Here is a 23,686-nt window from a genome sequence, read left to right on the forward strand (position 1 = left end):
ACAAAACAAAACAGAGATATGATCACAAAATGAGCTCTTGCAATTAATATACTTCACCCGCAGCTGTTTTTCCGTAATTTATAATCCTCATGTCCATGTCAGAGCTACAATTCACAGATGTTTTCTTTGGTCTTTTGGGTATTTAGTCATTGGTGACAACATTATAGCAGATTAGTGTCTGCTTTTATATTTGATGTTGGATTAATATTTGCTGGTAGGGAAAATCTGTTTGTTCACTTTTTATACTTTGATTTGCTTTTTAATTTATTTTTTAAACTTAACTGCAAATTAGAATAGAAAGTGGATAAAGCACACAAATATGACAGTTATAAGCGCTGTATATTGTTATTGGTCAATGATGCTAATATTTGGCACAAATCCATCAATTTCCCCTTTCTGTCTGTTCTTTCTACGAATGAATCATGTGGAAGCACTGTCCCTGCGTGTTTTCTCGTCGGTTAGTAATGCTTTATTTTATTGCACAACAATTAGTCTATCAGGCTTTTTGGCTAAAAATAGAGAAATCACGGCTTAATTTGTTACTATTAGATTATTTAAAAATTTCACCTCTCCTGCTGTGCATGAACTAAGCTGTTGAATGATCAGCATATGAGGCGGCTAGGCTAACCCAGCTTCAATTTTAATTAAATTATTTTCTAATCGGTTGCGTTTTATGTTGTGAATATACCACTGTAATGCATACTGCAGTGCTTTTTTGTCTGGCTTTCTCTGATATCTCACCTGTTCACCAAAAATTACCAATTATATCCCTGGAAAGTCTAACACTACCACATACATATTGTAATAGACATGCCAGTCGTGAAAGCTTGCGGGCGTAACAACAGTTACTAAAGAGTAGCACTTCAGGGCGTTCTGAGTTCGAATCCTGGCTCGAGGACATTTCCCATCCCTACCTCTTCTCTCCCTCCCACTTAGCTTACTGTATGAAATACTGTCCTATCCACTTAATGAAGGCAAAAAAGGCCAAAAAAAAGAAAAGAATGAGCTGTTCTAAAGTAGATTCTTCTTGTCATCGCTGTGCCTTACGTAATGTTTAAACCACAGCAACTTCAATATACCCTAAAAGTTGTGTAAGGTGAAAAAAACATAAATCACTTTACTTCGAAAAGGCTTTAAAACAGAACATATTACCCAAATACAGTACATGTGCTGACATATCTTACTGTAAATAGCAGACTTAACAAACTGGATGTCCATGGTTAACTAACTACACACAGTCACATCCCACCGGACAGAGTCTCCTTTCATCTGCACACAGGTGGCATGACCTGTCTACACTTGCACACAAACAAAGACCGTTCCCATCTATTCATCAGGGACTGTACTGTGTCATATCTGACACAAATGCATCTCCTGCTAGAGAGCTTTTAGACAAACACAAAACATTTTCAATATATACTATATACAATGCCATTTAAAAGCTATATAAAGGGCCGTGTCCATCTACAAGTCTTGATAATTGGACTTCTCTTTGTACTTCCTGATACAGTCATTCCTCAAAGGTAAGTAGAATTTTTTTTTCCATCATGAAGTTCTTTGTTTGTGGCTTTGTAAGATCTCTACATGAGTTTATCTATTTTTAATTGTAACAGTTCAATCACTAAAATAAGATAGCTGTAACAAACTATTCACAAGCTGTTGTTAGATTGTGCTATTATTATTATTGTCCTAAACAGTAAATATATGCCAATTCTACAGTCAAATTCTAGTCTCTGACGTATTGACGTTGTTGACATATGAAAGTTTATACTGTGCATTAGGGCTGCACAATATATTGTTTCAGCATCAGTATCAAAATGTGTACATCCGCAAAAGTCACATCACAGGATCTGCAATGTTGAATCTGAATTATAGTTGACTAGAAACCACCAAACACATGTGATTTGTAGAATCACTGCAAAGTTTAACTAAAATAAATGGAAAGTTTTGCATGTGTTTTAAAGTCCTGTCAATGTGTGAGCACTTCAAGAGAGACATTTGGACACAGGATATTATGATGTTTGGAGGTGTAACAATGATTAATTACATTGAATATTTAAACTAGGATGACTATATAGTGTAATTTTACATTTACACCACAAAAAAAAAAAAAACGTTTTTTGTCTTGTTTCTAGTTCAGATATCTTATTTTGCCTCTTTTAAGGAAATGCTCACTTAATTTTGACTCATTTCGTCTGAAATTTAAAACAAAACAATATTTTTACTTCTTGATATTTTTGATATATTTGGACCAGGAAAAAAAACTATGTAAGAAAATAATTTTTCCCAATGTGATTATTACATTTCTTTACCTGGACACTGTTAGACTTGCCAGAAAAATGTCAGAACAATTCAAACCATCTGTTGAAACTATATTCATAATAATTATCTAAAAATAATAATAATAATGGCAAAATCAGATATTTTTCCAATATCATGCAGCCATATTATCCATTTACACTTTGAAAATACACACTTTTTTTGAAATAGAAAAAAAAAATCTCCACAAATATTTTGTAAGTAGAAATTCTGAACCATCCAAAAATACAATGCAAATTTTCTCATTTTCTGAAAGCTCTGATTTTCATGTAGAAATTGATGGTGCTCAATCTTCTATCAGACTGAAGACACTGCTATCAGAACAGAGGGCATCTGGGGTTTGTGTGCTAGAGCCGTCTATGACCTGCTGCTATGGATGGAGGAACATTAATGGTGTCTGTCAACGTGAGCAATCAGATCATTTTACTTGAGTTACAAGCTAAATCATACACATGATCCTTATAGAGTAAAGATATACTGTAGGTAACACAGACTAATTATTAATTATATTCCTATACAATTCATGAGTATTGATGGCCTTTTTATTTAAAAACTCTTTCTAATTGGTGACTTTAATTAAATAATAAAATTATATAATTGTTGCCACCCAGCTATATGTAAGAGACCCTGTGAGAATGGATTCTGTATTGGGCCTGACCGATGCTCGTGCATGGAGGGCTACAAGGGCAAAGACTGCAGCGAAGGTAAGATACAATATTTCAAACAGCATTTTCTGTAAAAGAGTAATGAGAATATATGCTTTACACTAAACAAATTTATGATAAGCTTCTTCTGTACACTGTCATGCTGGGGTTAATAAAGAGAGAGTGACATTGACACTAGAAGAACTAACCATAAGAGTAAAATTGTTCATTCATTAAATTTCCTTCAGCTAAGTCCTGATTATTACTGCAAGTCCATTGCAGGAGTCACCACAGTGGAATAACCCACCAACTATTCCAGCATTATTTTTTACGCAGCAGATGCCCTTCCAGCCGCAACCCAGAACTGGAAAATACCCACACAGTCTCGCATTCACAAACGCATGCACTCATACATGAAGGCCATTTTTGTTTACCCAATTCACTTATAGTGCATGTCTTTGGACTGTGGGGCAAATCCTGAGCACCCACGGAGGAAACCCACACAAACACAAGGTGAACATACAAACTCCACACAGAAATGCTAATTGGCCCAGCCGAGGCTTGAACCAGTGACCTTATTGCTGTGTGGCAACAGTGCTAACCACTGAGCCACCGTGCCGCCAGGAAAATTGTTAACAATAGAAATAATAAAACACTTTATTAGTTTGTGTGTTGCAGCAGTATCCTAAAAACTCCAACCCTCAAAACACTGAATGCATTCACAATTTTATAAGCTCTTTTAAAATTGATTGTTTTTTCTATTATTGTTGCCATCATGTATATGGACACAGACTGTTTGGGATAAAGTGAGGTGGAAAACAGAAATAAGAGAAATATATGACTATTATATATGTAGGATCCTATCATACACCAGGCACAATAAGGCATAAGACATGTTTGGCACGATGTGTGGTTATTTTCAGACCATCACAACTGTAATTTTCCCGCTTTTGCGCCATGTTGTGGGTATGCCGGTCTAAAAAGGAGGTGTGTTAAGGCGCATTGTTGGCGTGTTGCTATTTTAAGGAACTAAAATAGACAAGTGCAATAGATCAGCTGAAAGTCCAGCACAGAGTGCGTTTGTTGTGTGCCTTAAACGCTTACACATTGCTTAGTACACACAGGACGTACAGCAATATGCAAATATCTTTCCAAACGAAAAGATTTAAAGGATTAGAATGTTACAAAAAGTATTATTTTCTACATAAAGAGAAAGAGAAAGTAAAGAGGCTGATTGAAAGAGGCTCGTTCTTTATCATCGCACTGCAGATGTCTGTTTACCTGTTTCCAGATGTCTGTTTAACTGTTGCTAGTGAAGCATTCAGTTTTTCCATGTTTGCCATGTAAATAGAAAATGTGCCATGGGTGCGACACAACTGACTTTTAAAGGAATGGGAGATGAGAGTCTGAGCACATTTTCTCATTTGTAAGTCGCTTTGGATAAAAGCGTCTGCTAAATGACTAAATGTAAATGTAAATGTGATCAGTTTATTCTCAAAACACACCCATAACTCATTAAGAGAATAATTTCGACCATGTTAGACCATATGCTCTGGCGCAAATGTATTTTTCCATCCTTAAAAAATAGTAAAAGTGGATTTGGACACATCTTTAATGTTTTTGCACTATGTGCTTTAGACTTTGCACCAACTCCGAGCTCCGCCCGGGTGACAGAGCTCCTCACCCTATCTATAAGTGTGTGCCCTGCCACCCTGCGAAAGTAACTCATTTTGGCTGCTTGTATCTGAGATCTTGTCTTTTCGGTCATGACACAAATGTTACAATAGAGCCCCTAGACTCAACATATGAAACATTTGAAGTATTGCAAGCATCAGAATGTGTTATATTGTGATCAGTTGGCTTGTGGTCTGCAAATATTTTTATTAATTTATTTTTTTTTTCAATACAGATGTCAATGAGTGTGGGCTCCCAGAAAGGCCCTGTTCACACAGCTGCATGAACACAATGGGAAGTTACCGTTGTTTCTGCAATAATGGACACACTCTGGACACTGATGGCAAATCCTGCATCAGTAAGGCAAAGCAAAAGACATTAAACTATATTTGGGGAAATGATCGCCATGTTTTTAATGAGAGAAAAACAACTAAATAAAATCATTGTTTACAATTTTTACATGTCTTACTTTTTTTTTCCATTTATATGCACCAAAATGTGTATGCCTGTTGCATATACCTGATTTAAATACTTGCATTTAATTTGCTTTCTAGAGAAACTGGACTGCATCTCCCTTCGCTGTCAGTTTGGTTGCCAGATTGACAGAAATTATGAAGTGGGCTGTGTCTGTCCTCCAGGATTACAACTTGCCCCAGATTATAGAACCTGCAAAGGTGATCTCACCTTCTTGTTTAAATATCTTTTATAGACATCACCCTTTTATATAAAATTTTCAGTTTTAATAAAGCTTTTATTAAATTACAATAACATGTAATTGTTTAACATCTCGTCAGTGAGAACTACTAGGCCAATAACAGGAGCATAAATGGCACTATTACAAAAATGTGCCATTTTTACATGAGTTGGGGAAGAAAGGCTATGGTTGTTAGACAGGCAAAGGTGTAGGAAACAGTCTCCTGAACTATCAGAATTGTTGGAGTGAGTGTAGCAGCTATTGCCAAAAGATATGACTTTGGCATCCACTGAGAACAGGTAGGGAGACCGCTTCCCATGCGGTGCACAGGACATGTCAGCAACTCCCACATAGCAGGCTAATGATTCCTACCTACACAGCCAGAAAGTCTGTCATTAGCATCTCTCAGCCTAATGTTCATAATGCTCTCCTCCAGACCAGAACAATCATCAGAACATCTCAAAAGATCTCTAAAGTTGAACAACAAGCTTAGCAATCAATAAGTGCTCTTCCAACTTTTGAAAAATAGAATAAGGCAGGTCAGTGTTCTTTTTAGCATTTAAAGTCGGGCTTTTAAGCTACTTTTAAGCCTTTTCTGTCACTGCACAGTCATTTTAAACATATAGTTTGTTCTTTTTATTATGGAAATTACTAGCCATAGTGTTTAATTATGACTCTAAAGATGAGCATTTAATGCAAAGGTCACAAATGAGAAAACAACAATGAGAAAAAGCGTCTAATTAAATATATATAATGCGGTAGCAGACTTTCGGGGAGCCTTTAATTTACTTGTTTAAAGAGTATATCTTCTGGGCATTTAACCTTGTTGTTATCATACTGTAGTAGATGCACATTTCAGTAGTTTAAGCAATCAAGTTCACACATTTATGACACATTTATGAGTTTGCTTTATCAGATGGCAAGGCAAACAACAATCAATCGCTGCTAATACATTCAATATACAGATGCTGTGTTTTAATGCCATCAAAATGCTAGTATTCTAAATTTTATCTCCATTTTGATTGAATTCAGGGAGGCTACCGGTTTTTAAACACAGCTTGAATGTGTGATATGAATAAACAGTGTTCAAAATGGCTGGTGAGAGAGTATTCTCTATGCAAATAAGTAAAACCTTACAAACTTAGTAGATTTAAACTGAATGTTATAAACATTTTTGAGAACATCTTAATCTAAAATGTCATCACCGTCTTTGAAAAGACACCACACATAATTCCAATATTTTACTGAAATATTAATTATATTATGTAACTGTGTCTAATTAAATCCTAATCAGTGACATTTTGTTTGTTTTTTGTAGACATCAATGAGTGTGATGATCCCTCACACACCTGCACAGAACACCAGTCCTGCAAGAACACTTTTGGAAGTTACACTTGTGTCTGTAAAGACGGATTTATCTTGGGAACACTCCAAGACACAATCACTTGCCGAGGTATTGTCTTTACTCAGCGACTGCGAAAAAGGAGCTAGAACTTTCTTACCACTCCTATTTTAAACTCATTTAAACTCAAAATTAACAATTTTAACACATTTGGAAGTATTTGGTTTCAATTTCAAGTCCAAAAAACATAACACATTTCATTTGTATTACATTTTTAAAATAGTGTTGGCTCTTAAATTAATACTTTAGGAATAATTTGTATTATTATCATCATTTGGTATATAAATAAATATATTCATTCATTCATTTATTTTATTTTTGGCTTAGTCCCTTTATTAATCTGGAGTCGATACAGCAAAATGAACTGCCAACAGTTCTGAATGGCCAGCATATGCCCTTCCAGCTGCAACCCATCACTGGGAAAAATCCATACACTCTCATTCACACACATACACTACAACACTACAGACAATTTAGCTTACCCAGTTGACCTAAAGTGCATGTCTTTGGACTTGTGGGGGAAACCGGAGCACCCGGAGGAAACCCATGCAACCTTGGTGAGAACATGCAAACTCCACAAAGAAATGCAAACTCACCCAGCTGGAGCTCGAACCAGTGACCTTCTTGCTGTAAGGCGATCGTGCTATCTACTGCGCCACCGTGACGCCCCTAAATATATATCTTTTTTATTTATTTTATTTTTATTTTTTGCCTTAATATTATTCTCTTTAGTCACAGCGAAACATGAGTTTATAGATAATGTAAGGATTCATCTGGCAGCTTAAAGTGTTTGAAGATATTCATTGACCACACAAACACTGATCGGATGTTATGTTTGCCACATACGTTGTCTACTTGGAAACTCTGTCATTGCTCAATTTCTCATGCTTGAAGCAGATTTTTGAGAACTGCAACAAAACAACCTAAAAAAACTGTAAATGAAAGAAGTAGTTGAATGCAAAATAATATAAAATGTTGGTTAAAATATTACCAAATCAAGCATCACTCCAGTCAGTGACTAAAATATAAAGAAAAAAAAAAGAATGAATGACAAAATAATACTATGACATGACTTGGAGGGCAGTGACAAAATACTAATCATCTATGGCAGTGGTTCTCAAACTGTGGTACGTGTACCACTACTGGTACGCAGGCTTCCTTCTAGTGGTACGTGGAGGAATGAAATATGTCATGTATATGCAACACACTTTTCAAAATTTATCAAAAACTATGCATATCATATGCCATATATGACATATAGCCTATATTTCTGGGCTAATCTGCCACGTTTTTTTAACTGTGCAGAGTTGCAGCTGCTTTACTGGGTGTACTACGCTACTGTATATTTCAATACTGCTCATTTTGATGGTACTTGGAGAGACAATTTTTTTCTATGGTGGTACTTGATGAAAAAGTTTGAGAACCACTGATCTATGGTGTTGTTAGCTACTAAGATTACCTTAAATTCAGAGAAAATGTTTTATTCACAAATGATTTGTTTACAATTTGTGCTGACTGAGCCAACAATATTGTGGCTGTAACAAAAATGGCAAAATTCATACTGCATATGCGTACTCACCATAATCATGCTCACATAATAAATAAATAAATAAATAAGTAAATAAATCCATCTTTCTCTCTTATGTTACAAACAGATATAGATGAGTGTCTGACTGGCAACCATCGCTGCAGCCCCAAAGCCAGCTGTGTGAACACTGAAGGCTCATACATCTGCCAGTGTGAGAAGGGCTATGCTGGAGATGGTTTCAGATGCCAGAAGAAAAACAACAGACGGTCACTGGCGACTATGTACTTACAGTAAAAACACTTCAAACACATAAGGCCAGTATACCACTTTAACAGCAGCGTAAGGATGACTGTTAATAGGGTTTAAAAGGAAAGTTAGAATATGTTTCATCGTGTCCTGCAAATAGGTCTTTGATATTATACATCTTATTATTTGCATTGCCAAATTTTACCCTGAATGGAATTTTTGCAAAATAAATGTAAAAATGAAACTCTTTCCTCCAGTTTTTATTTATTTATTTATTTATTTATTTTTACATTTGACATTTTTCCACACAAATGCTGAAACACTGCTTTAACAATGTGCTACGCCTCTGTAGCTGTCAAAATCATGTGAATATGACACGTTTGGCTATTAATTGCTAAGAATAAACCTGCAACAGAGTAACATCATTTTAAACTGACACCAAAAGCAGTAAAAATTTTGCTTCAAAAAAGGATTTTATAACCCTGGGTCAAAAAGCATGGCGAATCTCAATTCTAAATTACAAATGGGAAACCTTCTCTGAGGAAAGATGACCATACGTCCTCTTTTTTCCTCACACAAAGGACTTAAAAATGCGTTTGACTGGGATTTCCACTTCGCTTTTTACAGTCGTCATTGATTGAATGCCTTTTTAGTGCTTTATACCTCTCTCTTTAAGAATGATTTATACATTTGCATGGCTCTGCAAGTGATGGTACACACAGCACGTAGTAGAGGCTCTTATACTTGACACTCTTACCGATGTACTATTATTTGTAACAACAGGAATCATCATGATAAAACTGGTGAAGAAGAGGTCAGCATATGGAGATGTTGACTGACTAAAATACATGGCCTTTCAAATACAATTTTTACATTCATTAGTCCCTTTATTAATCTGAGGTCGCCACAGCGGAATGAACTGCTAACTTATCCAGCAAGTTTTTACACAGCAGATGCCCTTCCTTAAATTTACGGTCAATTTAGCCTACCCAATTCACCTGTACCACATGTCTTTGGACTGTGGGGGAAACTGGAGCACCCAGAGGAAACCCACGCGAACGCAGGGAGAACAAGCAAACTCCACACAGAAACGCTAACTGAGCTGAGGTTCAAACCAGTGACCCAGCAACCTTCTTGTCGTGAGGCAACAGCACTACCTACTGCGCCACTGCCTCGCCCTTCAATTTTTACATGTGATACTTTAATGAGAGCACTGCACTTTTGGGTGGCACCATCTAGTGGTAGTGTGTTGAGCTATTCTGAGACTGATGGAAATTTTGCGACTCCATGCAAATACAGGTTGCCAGATTGACAACACCAACTAGAGAATGCCTGCCTATCAAGCCAACACCATGTCCTAGTACACAGAACAACACATGCCAAAAGCAATATTTCCATTTTAAAAGGTGTTTTTGTCCTTTTGTCCTTTGTTTAGAAATAGTTTCTATTTCTCAAAGCTGAACAACAGTATAAACTACTTTAACAATGATCTTCACATGTGCTGATTATGTGCTTTATTCAGTATTAAATATAACCGAAAACACCAAGGTGAGTTTGAATACCATTTTATGTGTCATTTATTGCTACACAGATAGCATGAGCAGAAAGTTAAAAAAAACAAACCTATAACTCATTTTAAAAATCAATGTTAGAACTGTGACTTGGTGCAAACCAACAAATGTCAACAATGTCAGTTTAATATATATTAATTTGATTCTAAACCCTGCAGTGTAATGTTCTGCACTTCTGAATGGCAGTATTTAATATAATAATTTAATAATATTTCTGTCATGTTCAATCTGGTACAGGCAGACAAATTGCTTGTTGCTGAAATCTTGTATTGTGTGTTGTTAGGACATGGTGCTACAATGTAACCTGCTCAGCTAATATTTACATTTTTAATATTTATTAATTTTCTTGTCAGCTTAGTCCCTTTATTAATCTGGGGTCGCCACAGCAGAATGAACCGCCAACTTATCCAGCAAGTTTTTCACGCAGCAAATGCCCTTCCAGCCACAACCCATCTCTGGGAAACATCCACACACACATTCACACACACACTCATACACTACGGACAATTTAGCCAACCCAATTCACCTGTACCACATGTCTTTGGACTGTGGGGGAAACTGGAGCACCCAGAGGAAACCCACGCGAAGGTAGGGAGAACATGCAAACTCCATACAAAAACACCAACTGAGCCGAGGTTCGAACCAGTGACCCAGTGACCTTCTTGCTGCGAGGCGACAGCACTACCTACTGCGCCACTGCCTCGCCTGTAAAATTTCTATTATTTCCAAATTAAAAACCACCTCATGTGGATTTTTATAACTCTTAATGTGTCAGTTTGGAAACTGTGTCCTCCAGAGCACGTGTTTTCGGCCAGAGCAATAAACATCGAAAGCCATCAAGACTGAAATGTAACATGCTATTTCCACCAAGGCAACTAGAGGTGTGAACCTACACTGGTCTCATGGTTCAGTTTGGTTACGATTATCATGCCATCAATTTGGTTTAATTCGATAAGCATTGATGATGCTTAAGATACACAATTTTACAGCACCGGAATTCTTGTCTCAGAATGTATAAATATATTTATATATTATTTGTAATGCAAATTTGTCCTTTAAAACAAGCAGTCAGATATATGAACTGCACCTTTAAAAACTTTTAAGTACATGGACAAAACAACACTAGCATTTATAGCAAATAAACAAATGTAAATATAATCCAGCTCACTTTCTGAGCATTGTCTAGTGAGTTCTTACACCCCTATGTGTAAGATATATATTTATAGTTATATACGATTTGTAATACAATTTTGTCCTTTAATACAAACAGTCAGATATATAAACTGTACTTTTAAACAACACGAGCATTTATAGCAAATAATATAAAGAAATATAAAGATCCCGATTGCTTTCTAATCCTTGTCTACCAAGTTCTCATAAATCTCTTTGGTTGGTCACGCGCTCAACAAAAGAGGCTGCTATTGGCTCTTGCACGCTGCGCTCTTCAGAGATGAGTGATACTGATAAACTGCAGCGGCGATCACAGCTGATCCATGATGTGGAAAAAACTCTGCAGGCACGCGCTCGTGTCTGTATTCATAAGTATCGCTGTAACAGCCAAGAGGAGAGGAAAAGTCATGCTAGCAGGTCAAATGGGCCAGAGTGAGAGAGAGAGAGAAATAAGAGTTTACTTTCATTCTCTCAATCGCAGGGGGTTCTGCTGTGTGTCAGTAAAAGACTGTCCATCAAACACACAGACAGTGAAATTGTGCACAGTTTTTGCATTTTTAAGTAGCTGGAGCATTGTAAATACTCACGCTCGCCTCCCTTGCCATATCGCATATGAGATAAATGATGTCACTACATAATAACCGGTTATGATTATTACTGAACCGATACCGAATTACCGAATTCGAGTCTGCATCGGGGTGCACCAAAGAAACAGTTTATTTTGACACCCCTAATAAACAGCAGGGCGAAGCAGTGGCGCAGTAGGTAGTGCTGTGGCCTCACAGCAAGTAGGTCGTTGGGTCGCTGGTTTGATCCTCGCCTCAGTTTGGTTCATTTCGCTGTGGCAACCCCAGATTAAAGGGACTAAGCTGACAAGAAAATGAATGAATGAACAATAAACAGCTGCGGTGATCATAGACGCAAAGGAGAAAATTCGCTCTGGAGACATCTAGAAGTATCGCTTTAACAGCCAAGAGGAGAGGAAATGTTCCCTCGCGGTAGTAGGTCAAATACCCACAGTGAGAAGGAGAGTGAGAGAGACAAAGATGGAGTTTACCTTCTTTTTCTCAATCGCAGTGAAATAGGGGCTTTGCTGTACCTTCAGTGACAGTGTAAGTAGTTGAAGCATTTTTTTTTTACTCGCTGTCGCCTCCCTCAGCATAGTAAGCTACCGCAATATAGTGCATATCAGATAAATGACATCAATACGTAATAACCGGTTATGATCTATTGCTAAACCGATACCAAACTGTCCACATCTTGGTGTACCGAAGAAACAATTCATTTTGACACCCCTGAAGGCAACCCAGGGTGCTGAAATATAATTGTCTGGACATAAGGGCATAATTAAAACCTTGGATTTGGTCACAAGTTTTTTTTTTCACTTTGTGCACTTGAATACATAACATTTATTTTAAGGGGAAGTGTCTAATTACTGAAAACTACTCCATATTGCACTCCCTCAATAGCGCCTGACATCAGTACTGCTTAGTAAAATACTGACCTCTGGTGGAAAGATGTTCTCTAACCCTTTATCAAGATGTTTCAATGAAACCCTTTATCTCATAGATCTCATGTTATCTGAATTCTGCATTCAAGAGTACAGAAATCATAGACAAGCTGACAATAAAACATTAAGGAAAATAAAGAATAAAATATAAGACTTGCTTTTATGCTGAAAACACTGGCAGAAGTGGGAATGGGCAGCTGCATCCAGACTCTTAAACTTGTAGACTACTCAATTCAAGTTCACCACAGCAGGTGTCACATTGGACCTTCACAGGAAAAGAGAGAGTACTCCAAACCCTGGAACTACTTACGGGACAGCCGAGAACAAAGGAATGAAATGGGGGAACATAGAGCCACGTCGAATAATTCTGACCACAATGCCTGGAGAGGGGAAAAAATTCCACAAACTCACCACAAGAAACGCGATAAAACCTGCTCTTTTTCATTCAAAGCTGTCAGAAAGCATCTATACAAAGGACACAAACAGAAAACATTTCAGATAAAAGGTTCCAGGCCCCTTTTTATGAAGCAGACCTCACACCAAGTTGTATGTAATTCCTACCAGAAACTGGTTTATTTACCGAAAAATAAGATTTAACGCCAAGCTTGGCACTACAAATAAAAAGCAAACAAGTGGAGGAAGCTACGAGAGGAAAGGAGGGAGTGAAAATCAACCTGGGGAGGAAAAGAAACGCACACAGCGGTGGAAAGTTTCTCTCTGTCTTTCTAGTTATTTTTCTCAGTTCTGTTTATGTGACACTTGGGCAGAGCGAAAGGGCGGACACTTGTGCTAATGTAACACTGCTTGCTGCTATTGCTGCTAAGTTAAGTGAAAATAATTAATATGTAAATCTAATTTGGACATCTGCAGCTCCAGCAACTCTTTGGCCACATCTATTTAGGAATTCAGCCCTCAGCTCGGCTTTCATTATATAAAAAAACAATATTACCATTTTCCAAGCAGCTGAGTAATGAGTAGAAGGCCTGCAAAGAGCCAATGACAATACAGAGCTGAGGGGAGTTGGAGGGTGGAGGGATGATAGTGTAACCCGCCACCCACGTTGCTGAAAAGAGCGCACGCTCAAAACACAGGCACTGAACTATAAAACCACACAGACCCCTGTATTACTCGTGCTGTCCCATTCACTTAGGGTGATCACAAACAGCCTTTTTCATCCTCAAGACTTTCCACGATTACTGCTGCACTACAAGTTTCCCGGTGGGGACTGGTCTCCGGCACGCACCCACTCTGTGAGACGTAACGCGCTGTTTCCGAGAGCTTAGCCTGATGATTGAAGTGGCCACCTGCCCGGTTATAGAAGAAAGTACTACAAGTCTTAAGCATTTCCTGAAAGTCCTGAAAGTACGTCCTGTTGTGACACTAAGGCTTGTAATGTGGACATTTTAACCCTATATTGCACAGCCTAAAAACCTACACTAAAGTGGGTCAAAATCTTATATTCTTATATATTCTTATATATTCAATATTCTTTTTTTGGTAAAACAAAACTCTTAAATCTAAAAGCACAAATAATCAACATTAGTAAAAAAAATTTTGTTCAAATTTCATTCTGCTATATTAAGCAGTGATCCATGCATGTTATTGTTGTTTTTGAATAGTGAAAATGTAAAGTGTGTCTGAACCTTTAAATGTAATGGATAAATGAACCCTACTAAATTATATTTTTGTGTGCTTGTTTTTCTTTTATTTAACTGAACTTTTGAAAAAAATATGAATTGTATTGAAGAAAATATCAAATAAAATGATAAATATAGAGTAAAACAAAAATAGTTTCCAATTCCAAACAAATGTGGTAAATTAAAAGGCAAATCTTGTGTGGTTTTAAACTTTTATGAGTTTATCATCAAATGTGTTGGTCAAATATTTAGTTACCATTTGCTCATCCCTCACTTGTTCAAAACTTAATTGAGTTTCTTCTAAGGCTAGGCGATGTGGCAAAAATGCAATCTCGATAATTATTTTCCATACTGAACAATAGCGATATATCTTTCGATAAACTGTAAGTTGTTAATGCTTCCAGATTTAAAAGAGTACAATGACTGAAGCCAGACTAATTGGAGGGTCCATTAAATGGTATAACATATTTTTGGCTGATAAATTTTTGATGATACATCTTTAATATCAGCACACTTTTAACTTGCCATTGTTGCACATTTCTGCTTTGTGATTGGCTCTTAGACCAATATAGAGTGAAAAGTGCAGGGCTTATCATTGTTATTAACATAAATTTCATCACAATTCGATATAATATAATTTATCGGCCCAGCCCTAGTTTCTTTCTCATTTTTTAACTCGAATGAAAGTACTCTGAAGAATGCCGGCCACTGACACCCATCAACTTCCATAGTAGGGAAAGTTACAATGGGAGTTAATAGGTGCCAGGTACAAGCATATTTCAAAATATTTTCTTTTGTGTTAAAAAAGAATGAAGAAATTTCAAATATCACATGTAAGATCTACTAGATTTTTTAATCAGTTGGGTTAGTTTGAACACTTTATGTAAACTCAAGAAACCAAGTCGTTATCTTTTGAAAGACCAAATCATGTCATCTAAATAATTAGTGATAAAGGACAAAAAGCAAGTTGCCTTGAACTCTAGCACACACCATATTTTAAACCACACTGAACTGAGCTAAACTGCACTGAACTTAAACACTAAAAACTGAACTACTCTGTTCCAATTACTATGACCATTTATGTGAAGCTGCTTTGACACAATCTACATTGTAAAAGCGCTATACAAATAAAGCTGAATTGAATTTAATTAAATTGAACATATTATTTAAGAGGGAATCCAGACATCCACAAAGTCTACTATTGAGCTAATAATCATTCCTTTAAAAAAAAACACAGACCTGCAACTTGTGAAGCGGTCACACCGGCCTGAATATGAAAGCTGTAATGATGTAAGATTTGTTCACAGAGCACAATGCCACAAGGATTATCCAGCAAGAGCAGGAAAGATTTTCAAACTAATCTAGAATGGTATGCTTCTTTGATGTTCAGTTTACCTTTTTGTGCCAGGATGTACTGTACAGCAGGGCTGGCCAGTATATCATGTCTTAGAGATATATCAATATTTTTTTTCAACCCAATACGGGATTAGACAATAAATATGGATATGGGTGGGTAGGATTGTTGTAGTTTAAGCAGCTGTCAGGCACCATGGTGAATGATGTGTGTATGGTAGTGTCAGGCAGTGTGTATCCTTCTTTCACTCACTCTGCACATGAACTGAGGCCTGACAAATCTATCATAAGTTTACCTGTGCCAAAACAGCAAACTAAAGTCAACTCCATATCCTGTGTGCAGAGAAAGACTCAGGGATGACTGGCTGAAGCTGCATTGCACATCTCGAGTGCTTCACTGCACATACTATCAGTCAGGCAGCATTGCCACTTCCTTCAGCTTAGTCCCTGATTTATCAGGAGTCGCCACAGTGGAATGAACCACCAATTATTCTGGCATATTTTCAATGCAGCAGATGCCCTTCCAGCCACAACCATGCATCACTGGTAAAATCTATACACTCTCACATTCACACTCACACGCATACACTACGGCCAATTTAGTTTCCACAGTTCACCTATACTGCATGTCTTTGGACTGGATGGGAAACCAAATATGCACACAGAAACGCCTGCTGGTGAATTGAACCAGTGACCTTCCAAACCACTGTGCCACCTAAAAGTGCATTTTCGTTCATTCATTTTCCTTCGACTTAGTACCTTTATTTATTAGGGGTCGCCACAGAGGAACGAACCACCAACTTATCCAGCATATGTTTTACGATGTGGATGCCTTTTCAGCCACAACCCAGCACTGGGAAACACCCATACACTCTCATATTCACACACATACACTACAGCCAATTTAGCTTATTAAATTCACATATAGCGCATGTCTTTAGGCAATGGGGGAAACCGGAGCACCCAGAGGAAACCCACACCAACATGAGGAGAACATGCAAACTCCACACAGAAATGCCAACTTAACCAGCCGGGGCTCGAACTAGCGACCTTCTTGCTTTGAGGTGACTGTGCCAACCACCAAGCCACCGTGTCGCTAAAAGTGCATATTGTCTGTAATCAATGCAAAATAGTAATATATGTAATATTAATATGTATAAATTATGCAAATCGCTCCAGACATCAGGAGTCGACACACTGTAGCAGGTCATGCAGTCACATTGACCCATGTTCGATTCCTGCCTTGTTATGTAGCCTATAGTCCTGTCCACAGAAGCATGACAATAACCAAAAAAACAGCTCCTAAAAAAGCTTAAATTGATTCACTGTTAATGCAGTGTAGGGGTGGGAGAAATAAATTCTGGTCATCACTGTAATGTGATATTTAATGGTTTCTCAAAAAGTTTAGAATGGATTCTGTATTCAAATTAGATTGTGAAACAGAAAATTAACAAGTGTTGACAACAATCTGGATAATGATGGACAAACTTGGTATAATCTAATACTCTCTTTTTGTAATTAACTGAACTTTTTGTTCTTTATAATTGCTTTTTATAATCTAGCCTTTCAATGTTACATTTGAGCTTGTTCATCCTAAATATAAATTTGTTAATAAATAAACAATTTTTGAGTGGGCGACACTGTCATTCATAGATTATTTACAATCATAAACAAAATCATAGAAACCATATGGTTAAAATGTAAAGTTGTAAAGATGCACAGCAGAAGAGATTGGAAAAAAATTAGATCAAGAATCGTTTTGGAATCGAATTGTCACTGCCAGAATCAGAACTGGATCATTTCTTGAAGTTCTTAAACATTCCCACCTTTAATGCAGTGATGTCTTGTTGATATGATGGCAATGATATGAGAGCCATGATTCATTCGTTCATCTTATGACTTATTCTCTATTTTAGAGGTTGCCACAGCAGAATAATCCGCTAACCTATACCTACACCTATAAAGCATGTCTTTGGACTGTGGGGGAAACCAGACCACCTGGAGGAAAACCCTAGCAAACACGGGGAGAACATGCAAACTCATATAGACAGGCCAACTGGCCCAGCAGGGACTCGAATCAAAGACTCTCTTGTTGTAAAGCAACAGTGCTAACCACTGAGCCTCTGTTTCACTAACAGCCGTGATTCCAATTGTGTGTCTAATAACAATAAAAATATTTTTTTTTGTTTATTGTTTTGTTTTTATTATTATATATTTTTTTATATTTTACATGATAATATTATTTACAACTATACATTTTCAAATAGGGAAGAAAAGCTGGGTTTGGGTTTGGCTGGTCTCCCAGCCTGGCTGGTTTAAGATGATTTTTTTTTAACAGTTGCAATTAAATTCTTCTAACAAAATATCATCCAACGATGACATTAAAAAAATAATCCCTTTGCATATACTTGAACATTCCTAAACATTTCTCCAAACGTCTTAGACATAAACGAGTAGTTCACACGAAACTAATTATCTTCTGTTTTCGTTTGCCCTGTATTCAGCAGACAATGAAAAAAAAGTGAATGAGCATGATCACCTGTATATTGTATCCAGTGTATCCCACTTTGTGGGATGTAAGCAAAAACAATGGTCCCAATGTACAGTATTTCCTGTTTTGCATTTTTAATCTCTATAGCTTCCGAGAATCCAAAAAGAGCCACATGTTGATAACTAATGTTACGATAGCTGTTTTAACATGAAGATATGAATAAATTGCCTCGTTACAGTTATGAAATGGTTTGATAACTAAAAGCAGGAAATCTTCATGCGCCAATGACATGATCGCATTGAAATGGTCTATAACAAATGTAATTGTGACACGTCACATTAAGCTTTGATTTGCAAGTAAACATTTATTCCATTTTATAGGAATACTGAAATATTTTTTTACTTTTCATCCCTTTCACATGATTTACAATCAATATCACCCAGCCCTGCTTTACAGAACTCAAGACTGAAGTCAAATAATCAATGAAACCATTTTTCCTCTGTAGATACAAACACAACTTCTGAAACAGGAAAAACAATCCAAACTGCTGCATAAAAGTGTCATCACGAGGAGCGTTTAAACCAGGTCTAGTTATTATCAAATCACTATCGTTTAAAAAAAAGTGTTTGAAAAAGTGTAATGTCCCAGCCTCTCTTCTTTTTCTCACACATGCCCACACAGCTTTTAAAGAATAAACCACAAATGAGCGCAGATTGAATCCAAATTTTTTCTTTTTATGAGGACGGTGCTTGTGTGGAGGTACTGTGCATCTGTCATTCATTCACGCTTCTTCTCATGCACAGACGTTCACAGACAATCCTGATGATGAATATTGTGTCACAAGAACAGTATGTGACACATGGACAGGATTTGGGGCTTAAAACGCACATTTGAGATGGAGGCGTTTATGGGGTTTGTTTGATTAGCACATGGGATGAAGCTGTTGCGTCTATTATATAAATATACGTGCATAAAACTAAAAAAAGTCTTAATGCAAAATCATTTGTTAGAAATCCAGTCTCTTTTCATTAATAAACATTTGCCATGTTAATTTTTGCACTGGACACTAATCATTCTCAAAGAATAAAGCTAACCAAATAGAAACTAATTGAAAGAATGTAAATGTTTAAGTTTTATGGCCATTTCAAAAAAATAATTTGCTACAAGCTATGTAGATAGCTTCATAAAGATTCATAAACACTCTAGAAATGTAATCCATATGAAGTTTATCTTCTGGAGAGACATTTTATAATGCTAAACAGATTTTAGGCTTTTATTAACATACAAACATTGCCTGATATAAGAACAAACCCGCTGTGGGTTTGTTCTTGTATGTGAAGGTAGTGAACATTTCTTTACAGTTGGTAAAGATAGAGTTGTGTATATATATTTTAATCCTGCCGTACATGCACTCAATGTGAACAATGTTACTGTTTCTGCCGTCTTCAATGTTACTGTTTCTGCCGTCACTAACAACAAATTGTTAGTGAATATGGAAGTCAACATAATGGGCCTGTTTCAGTAAGGAGGTTCAACTAACTCTGAGTTTGAACTTGACTTACAGAGAGATTAAAACCCAAGAGTTTTTGGTTTCAGAATAGCTGTTCTGAGTTAGTTCTGAGTTAACTCAGAGTTAATTGTGCACACGCGACTATAAAAAAGGCATTATCAATGGAGCGCGGATATTATAAATCATCATGGCAACATCTGAAAAAAGAGATCAGCATTTCTTTCTACGGCTGAATTTGACGAGCTCATGCAAAGTTATAGCAAATATGAGCATATATTTTAAAAAGTAACATCACTGCATCAGTGAAAAAGAGAGAGTTAGCATAGGAAAACATACAGTTGCTGCTCAAGTTAATGCGTAAGATTACTTTTAAAGCATTTAAATATTTCCGTATAATAAAAAAGTTATGTAATGTGTGATGTTTATTAAATTTCACTTGAAAAGGGTGGGGAATTGGCCGTAATTTTAAAAGTTATTTCAGATTAATTGCATTAAATTACATAAAACAGGCTTCTGTGTAGTTTCTACAACAAATTTGACAAAACAAGAACGCAGATAACCTTAACTCAATATTTAGTGGAAATGTTTAATTTAAGGTTCACACTTTTACACACACTGATCAGTTTAAGATAACATTTCTAAAGCTGAGTTTTTAATAGATTTAAAAGTGCACTTGTGTGTCTGCCTTTATTATTGATCAAGTGGTAGAGGTTGATATGGCATTTAGAATGTAAGCAGTATTAAAAATTGTTTTGAGAAAAAGTAATAATCCCATTACTCTAGTTAAAGTGTAAATCCCTGTCGAAGGTCAGTAATATTAGGCTAAATAATTAAAAAAGACAAGCCATTGTCATACATGACTTTGTTCTTTGCGTGACTGAAATGTAGGCAATAGCTATGTTTTCATCTAAAAATGCCAATTAAACGTATTTATAAAACTATAATGTCGCATAAAAGATGTGCAAATAAAGCTGCGTTTCCATCGACACTTCCTGATTAACTGGCGCCGAATATAAACAGTAAAAACAGAATTTACTGCTGTAGAAGAAGCTGCATCAACCTTTTCTTTATTTAATAAATGACTTTCACCTCAGAGGACAATGCCAACACACAATGAACACCTGGTGGCATTTGAAACCATGAGACACGACGAACAGACACTCTTGACACACTCCAATTTTTCTGGAGGTAATTAATTATATATTAACACTAATACTAAAATGGTCAGGCATTTTAGAATGACCAAAACAACATTTCAGATGTTTTGCAGTGTGCTCAGCCTGCTGGTTTGTCCATTCACACACAATTTCATCATCATTTGATCTCTTATAGCAACCCTTTTTTAATACACATACTGGAATTTGTTTGGTAAAAGTGTTTCCATCGCAGTTTATGGGCATCTTTTTTATTGAATAAAAAGTTTGTCCTACTCAGCATATGTTTTATATTTTCAAAAGTTATGTGCATCTTGGCGTTTCCATCAACCGATTTTTATGTGCATATCCAAAATGAGCATTAAAATAGGTGGGTGGAAACATAAGGCTAAGGTGAGAAATAATGCTTTGTCTTAAAAAAAAGGGGAAGAGACCGAGAGAAAAGTTATATCTTTTCCAGCCAGGACTCTAACCAGTGACTTTCTTGCTGTGAAACAATAGTACTAACCATTGAGCCACGGTGTTGCTGTATGCATTTATACATAGCAATATTACATTATGATATCCTTCACGTCTGATGTTTGTGTATGCATGCCCACAAACTGAGTCACACACTCAAATAAATAGTGAGGGTGCTTTTACAGGGTTTATTTGGTCTGGACCACAAACAACAAATTATATATTGAACCATTTCTCTGTTTTTTAGTTACTTTTTACACCACACTAATTAGACTGGGCTAAACTAGTTGAAATGAACCAAAATGAAAACTGAAAATGGAGGAAAGCATATCGTAAGTCACTTCAGAAGTCAATGGTAAAGCTGCCTTCACACCTGCCCAAATGAACAGCACCAAAACGGAAAATGAACTCTAGTGCAATACAACCAAACCAATGTATGAAGATGTAAAAGCTCCCTAAACACAGAAATTTCATTGATTCTTGTGATTGCTGACTTTTTAACACAATCAAACTTAATGGGAGCTTCTTAAGGGGGCTTCCAAATTTAAGTTCTCGAGTTTTCTCAACACTGCAGTTTGCATGTCTCCATGCAAGGTTCCACTTATGAATGAATGAAGACATGCAAAATGTTCAGTATTGGGGGTATGATCAAAGCCCTAAATCTGCTTAAATGAAATACATTTAGGACTAATTAAGAACTGGCCATTAACTAAGCCCAGACAGAATGTGTGTGTAGATTTCCACAGATCTTTGAGACTGTAATTCACTATATTTACTTATTTACTTAATATATTAATAATATATAACAGCAATTTTTATCTTTTATTAGACTTTTGTCAAATTTACATTTTTGAACACTGCACTTACAAAAAATATATTTATTTTGTATTGTCAATTGTGTAACTAGGTGTTTTATATATTTCTGCTTTCCAGTGCAAGGATCACCTGCAGCATGCTGCACCTCTTTTCTTTCTTTGCGCAGAGAATTAGGTAACCCCTGGTTTGTTTGCTGAAATTAACAGAAGCTGTTTAGCACGTTCATTCTGTTTCTACCATCAGCGAGAAAATGGTTCATTGCACTAAATCCCTGTCACTGTTTTCAAATGTACTTTACAGACCTTCAATAAAACATTCAGGCCTCCCAATCATTGACTTTGATATGATTTGGATTTGCAATGATTTATTCATTGTTAGATAAACCAGATAAGCGGCATCTATAATGGCTGTTTTTATGCGTAGCTTTTGTTTGAACTTGCTCGGCAATGACTTTAACTTTCAACTCACTAAATTAGTGGTTATACTAAACAAATAAAGTCATACTGAGTAAAAGAGGACTACTTGTGGAGGTATCAGAACAAAATGCCATGAACGATAGGGAGTCTGATGGTGGGGAAATAATTAATGCATCTGGAAGGCATTCAGTAGACAATCTGACAGCTCATCTAACAGCTGTTTTACTCTTACTTGGCTAGTTGATTGACCATTAGCTGGTCATACTGGGAGCTTTGATAGTGAATTTTTATTTTTGCTTTTATTATTGTTTGCACTAACAATATTTCACAATTTTTTGAAGAAAAAAAAAAAACATTAATGGCTATGCTGGTGCAGGGAAACATTTTGTCCCCACCAGTGATAAAAAATAATTCAACAAGTAGTGATATTTAGGTAAAAAGGGGGAAAATAATATAAAGCCTCAGGAGATTTCATCTGGCCCTGCCAATAACTCATAAACTCATAGTTCAGTTGCTGGTGAGTCAAAAGGTGGATATTTTCTGGCCGCACAACATATTAGACTGTACACATAATAGAAAATGTGAGTATTGTGGAGCATGTCAGATGTGGCACAATTCTACTATTCTCTCATATCTGTTACAGATATGATTTTGTAAAGTTTTACAACATAAACTACAGATATAACATCACAGAAACATGCATTTGGAGTATATAGGACATTGAGAATCTGTTAGATGTGCATCATCCAAAGCTGGATCACTTGCCAACTTCCTTTCACTTAGATACCTTGACAAACTTGCACAAACTAGTAATGACAAAACAAACAGGCACAATTAATTGTGCAATGATAAAGTTTAGTTGTTAATGTGGTTTTAAGATTGGTTAAGAAATCAGATTATCAGTAGAGTAGTCAAAGTATGTTTTGTATTTGCTAAGACTAACCACAACATGTCTGTAGTGTTGCACTTGCAAGTGTGTGTAGATTGTTAGTGAGAAGTAAAGAATTGTTGCTGCTGCTCTGGTTCCCGTCCTGACAAAGATGTTACAAAAATCACTTTGATACAATTCTGTTTCTTTACTGAATTAAGAAA

General features: G+C 36.4%; 2 protein-coding genes across 3 annotated transcripts in view; one reads left to right on the top strand and one right to left on the bottom strand.

Annotated features, from left to right (window-relative positions):
• znf827 (zinc finger protein 827) overlaps positions 1 to 23,686 on the bottom strand; it is a 789,732-nt gene that overhangs the window by 497,926 nt on the left and 268,120 nt on the right. The window lies entirely within an intron of this gene.
• si:ch211-194g2.4 lies at positions 1,362 to 8,752 on the top strand. Of its 2 annotated transcripts, none has more exons than XM_087237360.1 (7): positions 1,362 to 1,523; positions 2,593 to 2,724; positions 2,931 to 3,023; positions 4,873 to 4,995; positions 5,192 to 5,311; positions 6,650 to 6,784; positions 8,389 to 8,752. In XM_087237360.1, exons 2-7 carry the CDS (start codon positions 2,679 to 2,681, stop codon positions 8,553 to 8,555), a joined length of 684 nt encoding a protein of 227 aa, XP_087093486.1. In that variant the 5' UTR covers positions 1,362 to 1,523; positions 2,593 to 2,678; the 3' UTR covers positions 8,556 to 8,752. The 2 variants fall into 2 exon arrangements, with proteins under 2 accessions (XP_087093486.1, XP_087093485.1); XM_087237359.1 differs by having other exon boundaries at positions 2,621 to 2,724.

Source organism: Danio rerio, chromosome 1 (genome assembly GCF_052040795.2).
Source record: "Danio rerio strain M-AB ecotype USA chromosome 1, GRCz13ab, whole genome shotgun sequence".
In the NCBI taxonomy this organism is placed as follows: domain Eukaryota; kingdom Metazoa; phylum Chordata; class Actinopteri; order Cypriniformes; family Danionidae; genus Danio; species Danio rerio.